Below are 5,977 nucleotides of genomic sequence, written 5' to 3'. Positions count from 1 at the left end.
TCGTGGCACGGTGGCATCTGCTTCACCGTGTTGATGTCAACGTCAATGTGTGTAGTGGGATATGGGGAGTACAACACCTGGCGGAATGGCAAAACAAAGCTGCCTGTGGAGTCCTGGAGGGAAAAAAGGCAAAAGCATAATCACTATCATGAGTATTTCAGTTGCAATAAAACATGATGAAACTTCAAACGCTAACATAAAATCTGGTTTTCCACACCAGCTGGAAAAATAATGCTAAGAAAACCGCAAAAAATAGCAAAAAAACAAATAAGTAGAAGATACAGGGGAAATCTAATGTCTCTTCTGACTAATAAAAATGTAAGCTACCTTGAGCAGACCTTGGACAAACAGGCCAGTGTCGTATTTGAACGAGGAGTCAGCCTTGCAGAGGCGCGAGCATTTCCTCTCAGACAGGGTCAGGAAGAGGCACAGAGTTCTGACAATCTGCAGGAAAAACAAGTACAATTTTTTTTTTTTTAAATTGGTAAATAGACAAATATAAATACAACACAGTTAAGGACACATTCAAGGAGTCTAGGAAACACAAAAAGTAGAAGTATAAATAACCTCTCAACTATGAAATCTATAATCTAATCTATGTCTATGAGATTGGGCTCCAGTTACCCGCGACCCCTGATAGGAAAAGCGGTAGAAAATGAATGTACTATGAAATCTACCTTGTTTACTTTTTCTGGATTGCTCCCAATCACTATTGAGCAGCCACACGTCTGGAGATGAGAGCTGATGGCCCTGATACACACAAAGCAAGACAAGAAATGCAAATAAGAGACCATTAGGATAAACAAGGCATTTATAGAGACAGCTTTTAATAGTCAAAGGCATTGCCAGAATAGTGCATTATATTGACTAAATAATTCATTATATATTGTCCGACGTGCACTCCTGGGCAAAGTACTGAAGGCTAATCTGGTTTTGATTAAAGCATTAAAAGCCCTCGTCAAACTTTTGTACACTTTTTACCCTCATGACACAGGTGAGTGGAGAGGGATTAGCACATGCTTTGTCATCTTCATGGGACACTGAAGCTTCCCTGCGCTGCTTTGAGCGATTAGGCACTTTATTGTCAGAATGTACTTTTCACAGCCTCTTGGCACTAAGCGATTTTAGCCTTTTCTCCAGGGGGAAGTCAACTAAGTGGAAAGCCATAATTTATCATTGCAGGCCTGATAGGTGTTAAATGGGCAGTGTTCGTCATCTGTCTCCATTTGCATGTACTGCAGCACTCACTTGTGCAGGAAATCCTCGTGGCAGCTGTCCCCAATGTCGTCGTCATTAAGAACTGTGTCTTTAATCTGCACAACAGGAAGGGGGCAAATGTATTATTAATCTCAATTAAATGAAAAAGCAAAAGGGATAATAATATGTTAGGCAGAAATCTTAAACACAAAAAACGACAAGATCTATGAAAAATTATATTTATGAAAATAGGAATAATAATATACCGGTACATGGGTTTGTTTGCAACATTTTGAGGAATTTCCCCCATTCCAAACATATAATATATTGTTTAAATTGTTGTTTAATTTGTATTCGCTATGGAACGATCCTAACTCCTCATTATTCTGAAACCCATGGATTGAGTCAATATTAATGGCTCACTATGTTACTAGCTGGTGGGGAGTTCACTTGTCTTCATGGAGATAGATACGTTTAATCACATCTCCATGGAAACAGGTGGCTTGAACCTATAGAAACTATGTGTGTGTTATGACAAAAATAAAAATGTCATTTGAGTACTGGCAACAATTCTTGGGGTTATATTGGGAGTGTAACTTATTGATGTGTGCTTGTATATGGGGCTATATACAAGGATATGTCAAAACCAGAGCAACGAGACGGTAGCGCTAAAAGCGTTTCCTTTACGCACATCGATGTCATCTGGGACGCTGTGTATCTTCATGGACGCCAGAAGCTCCATGATCGGGATGATCTCCAAACCTAGCACTGATATGATGTTGTAGCCCTGAAAGTAGTACAATAATAAATAAGACAGTATTGTGCCATCTTAATACTAAACAGTGCATGTTTCTGTTTCGATATCAGTAGTGCTTAGTTTCAAGATCAAATTGCAACCACAACCGTTTTATTAATCTTGAAAAGAATACGGCTGGCCTTACCTGGCAGCTACAAAAACCACAAGATATTCATATTATATCAAAAATTACACAAGTCCTAAAAATAAAACTCTGATGTCTTAAAATATTAATTGCGTTGAGGGAAAGAGTTTGAAAGCAGGAGCTGGCACATGACGTACAGTACAACAACAAAAAAAGATGAAACAAAAAGGACATGGAGACGGGCTGTCAACCTGAGCTGACCTGACTCTTCATCTTCTGAGGCTGTCCACATGCAGCCATTTTCTTTGGACTGGTTTTATTATCACATCATTACATGCACACTAGTTTCCTCAGTTGAATCATTTGGAGCTAATTAGCCAGGTTGGCCCTCTGTGTTGAGGGACTTCAACCTTATTATTCTACCAATGTACTGCAATAATGCTTAATGAATAAAGACAAGGTGAAAAGGGGTTTGGGAGATTAGAATATGCTTACCTGAGGCACGGTGTAGAGGAGGGTGTTGTAGAGTATGTGTGCATGTTCATATATGGGTGTGTGATGGATGTGTTTCTTTATTTACAATAAATTGCTGTATTTGAACAGCCCTTCATTACACACCCCTATATGCACAACATTCACACACATACTCCCCAACACTCCCCAGTGTTCCCCAACACACCTACAGGTAAGTCTATCCCCCACCATCTCTAACTGCACAAACATGACTATGAAGGAAATTCTGTTATAATGGAAATCTTTCAGAGAAAACCTTACGTTATAAACGGCCCTGCTCCAACACAAACTTATAGCAAAATCAATTAGTATGCATGTATATTTTTGGTGAAACGTTGATTTGTTTTATTTTAAATATATACAGTTTATATACTGTGTGATGTACAAGAGTTAACCTTTTGCATCCAGATGCGACCCCTGCGGATGACGTGTTTGAGCCTCTCCACACAGATGGCGTGCAGCGGTAGGTAGAAGGCTAGCTCCGTCTGAGGCAGGATGATGGACAAGGCACACGTGTTCTTGTCTCCTTTCAACTCACCATCGAAGATTAATGACACAATGATAACACCCTTCTCCGCCAGGACGAAGAACTTCACATCCACAGCACCACATTCAGCGCTGCGCAGAATCTCCCCGTTCAGAGTGTGATTTGCTAAAAAAGTCACCTCTCCGTCGCTGAGGTACATGACTTGGTTGCCCTTGGGAGCCCATATGTGGCGTACACGGGGCCCCAGAATGTTGTCCCAGTAGGCAAACGTAGCAGCAAGCAGTGGGCATTCCCCATCTACAGAGACTTCAGTCTTTGCCACAGCAGGAGACTGGGGTGGGCAGCCAGATGACATTGGAGTGTGTGGAAGAGTAAATGTGTTCTTCAAAGAAGGGCGAAATTTAAATCCTACCAAAAAAGAGAGATGGTTTTACTAGTGCCATTTTAAAAAGGAACTGAATGTAGCCTGCATTCTTCCTGTTTTAAAAACTACTACAATCACTACAATCACCACTGAACCAGTTTGGTCAGTGCCTTAACCTGGATATAGAAGACTCTTTATTTGTTATTACGTTGGAAAGCAAAATTGTGTCCATCAGATTCAATGTTATTATTATGCTTTGTTTGCTACACAGTTTCAAAATCAAGAACCAATAACACTTAAATCAACATTAAATAAATGATATTTTTACATTTTCTCTTAAGCTTATAAGCTGATAGGCACTTCCTTTCTTCACTTGACATCTAGTTTTTGGACAAAAAGCTTTTTTGTCATGAATGGAACCAGTCAGTTTGAGCTATAATAAAACAGGAACGAAGGAGATTTCACTGCTGTCACAGCTACAATGACGCCAATCAGCTGATGTTACACTAACGGCAGCGTGAGAATCGCATGGATCAATGAAAGGAGCATACTCAGGAATAGCTAACATCTATGTAACTACAGCAAACACAAACGTGTGTCTTCAGGCATATCATTGAAATCGCTAGGTATAGGGATTTGTAATAACTGTAAAGGAGCCCAATCTACAGCAGCACAAGCTAGCGACAACCAAAACAGAGATCAACGACTTACTTGATGTTCGTTTCTTATTGTCGGTCACAATACAGTTATCACAGACAATGCACTGAGCTGCTGCTGTCGTACCATCGTAACTATTTCACCTTATTATCCACAAACTGGACCCTCGTATGACTCGCAGCATCGGACGCGCGCACAGATACTTCCGTGTACGTCAGTCTACGTCACCAACAGCTGTTCATACGGAGCGCCCTCTAGTGTCTGTGTCGCATCATTAAACCTCAATGATGTCATTTTTATTCCACGCGTCCACCTCATTCACCTGCACAAAATGAGTTATTACTTATTAAGATCCACTTACTCGACTCTGGACATAAATGAACATATCTTCAGGCAAAACACTGTAATTATTCATTTCCTCTTTTTCAGCGTAACATAATAGCAGGTCTGAATTTGGCTTCTTTCTCCTCAAACAGACAAAGGCGTCTTGATAACATCTAGGGCAGCTACATCTATCATTGATATTTCTTAAGTAATTTAAATATAGTCTCATGCATTAACAAAATTGCCTTATTCTTTTGCATAAGTATTTTTAAATTGGGTACTTTTGCCTCTGCCTAGCTGTTAAACCAACTATTCAAAAATTGTAGCCTAATCTCGCCTAATGTGGAGCGGTATCCTCCTATTCCTAATGAGGGAACTCATGCAAAAGAAACCAAGCACAACCCTAGCCTCAGTGTCACTACTAAATCCTTTATCAGCAATTCAAGCCCAAACTACCTCTGCACTACGCAATCATTATAGTTTGCTGCTCAGCATAGCCTATAACCCCGGTCACTCCCTCAGTCTTCACTATTTCGGTTTCTTCGTTGTTTCCTCTTGCGGCCAGCCCCAAATGCATGACTACAAATCTCTCTGAAAAAGATAGGAAGTTGTAAGGCTTGTGTTACTGAGGATCTCCCTCCCAGGTGATCTTGCTTTTTGCAGTGTCTTGGTATAATTCTGTCTTGGACCTCCTGTGCCTCTTCCTTATAGCTCCCAGCTCCCTTGGGAAACAAGCTGATGATTTTGGGGCCACCGCACATCTATATAGCAGTAGATCATCGCCCATTTAAACGGGCACCAGGGCAAATCTGCTATGGATTGTTTTTGCCTCCTATTCTAGTTTGTCATCTTAAAGTGTCGTTAAGTTTTCTATCATTTACGACGCATGCAAACCGCCTTGCTATAATGTCTTTGTTCAGTGGGTCTATATAAACTGGAAAACAGAGCTTTTTAGAAAGAAAGTTTTCAAGGTGAACCGAAGGAAAGTTGCCAAACTCTCCTAGTCTCCACATGTAACCCTCTGATGCATGTTGGGGATGTTGTGAAGTCTTACTGAAGGTGAAAATGAATTTTTACACCCAGATAAAAGCTCTGCAAGGATCAAAGTCCCATTAGGGTGACACGTTATTTGAGAGAATTAACTTCATTTTGTCACTTGCTGTGCTTTATGTGCACTGAATGGCTGACTTTCTTTGATTTATGGGTAAAAACAACTCTATTTCCCAAATTTGGGGGTTTCAGGGTTGTCAGGTGTAAATTGGTGAAATGTGCTTTAGTTTCTACGTTTAATGCTTGTGGGATGGCATTGATAAAACCAGATGAATAGATTGGCACTTAATGAGGGAATAACATTTTCAGGAAGGATGATTATGTAATATGTCGAATGTACAATTTTTTTAGAAATGGACTGTAGAAGAAAAAATAAATTGTGTTGATGGTCAAAACAACTTGCAAAGTGCAAATTAAACTTTTTATACTATGCAACGGTTCTGGGTGAATGAGGGATTACAGTGACAACTGTCAGGGATAATCACAGATATGGACCTCATCCAA

General features: G+C 40.1%; 1 protein-coding gene across 2 annotated transcripts in view; it reads right to left on the bottom strand.

Annotated features, from left to right (window-relative positions):
* Positions 1–4,299, bottom strand: part of c9orf72 (C9orf72-SMCR8 complex subunit) — a 9,683-nt gene extending 5,384 nt beyond the window's left edge. Inside the window, exons 1-7 of one of the 2 annotated variants that reach the window (XM_072457564.1) lie at positions 4,154–4,299; positions 2,987–3,486; positions 1,889–1,984; positions 1,249–1,313; positions 678–750; positions 328–444; positions 1–113 (exon numbers count right to left, since the gene is read on the bottom strand). The exon at positions 1–113 is cut by the window's left edge and continues 123 nt beyond it. In XM_072457564.1, the coding sequence (XP_072313665.1) occupies positions 1–113; positions 328–444; positions 678–750; positions 1,249–1,313; positions 1,889–1,984; positions 2,987–3,433 (911 nt within the window). In that variant the 5' untranslated portion in view covers positions 3,434–3,486; positions 4,154–4,299. The remainder of the gene's footprint in view (positions 114–327; positions 445–677; positions 751–1,248; positions 1,314–1,888; positions 1,985–2,986; positions 3,487–4,153) is intronic. The other variant, XM_072457565.1, reaches the window with a different exon arrangement.
* Positions 4,300–5,977: the final 1,678 nt, after the last annotated feature.

The sequence above is a fragment of the Eucyclogobius newberryi genome, unplaced genomic scaffold (genome assembly GCF_026437365.1).
Source record: "Eucyclogobius newberryi isolate DKJ021-1_F unplaced genomic scaffold, fEucNew1.0.hap1 SCAF_21, whole genome shotgun sequence".
In the NCBI taxonomy this organism is placed as follows: Eukaryota; Metazoa; Chordata; class Actinopteri; order Gobiiformes; family Gobiidae; genus Eucyclogobius; species Eucyclogobius newberryi.
This window is presented reverse-complemented; position numbering and strand designations above follow the sequence as displayed.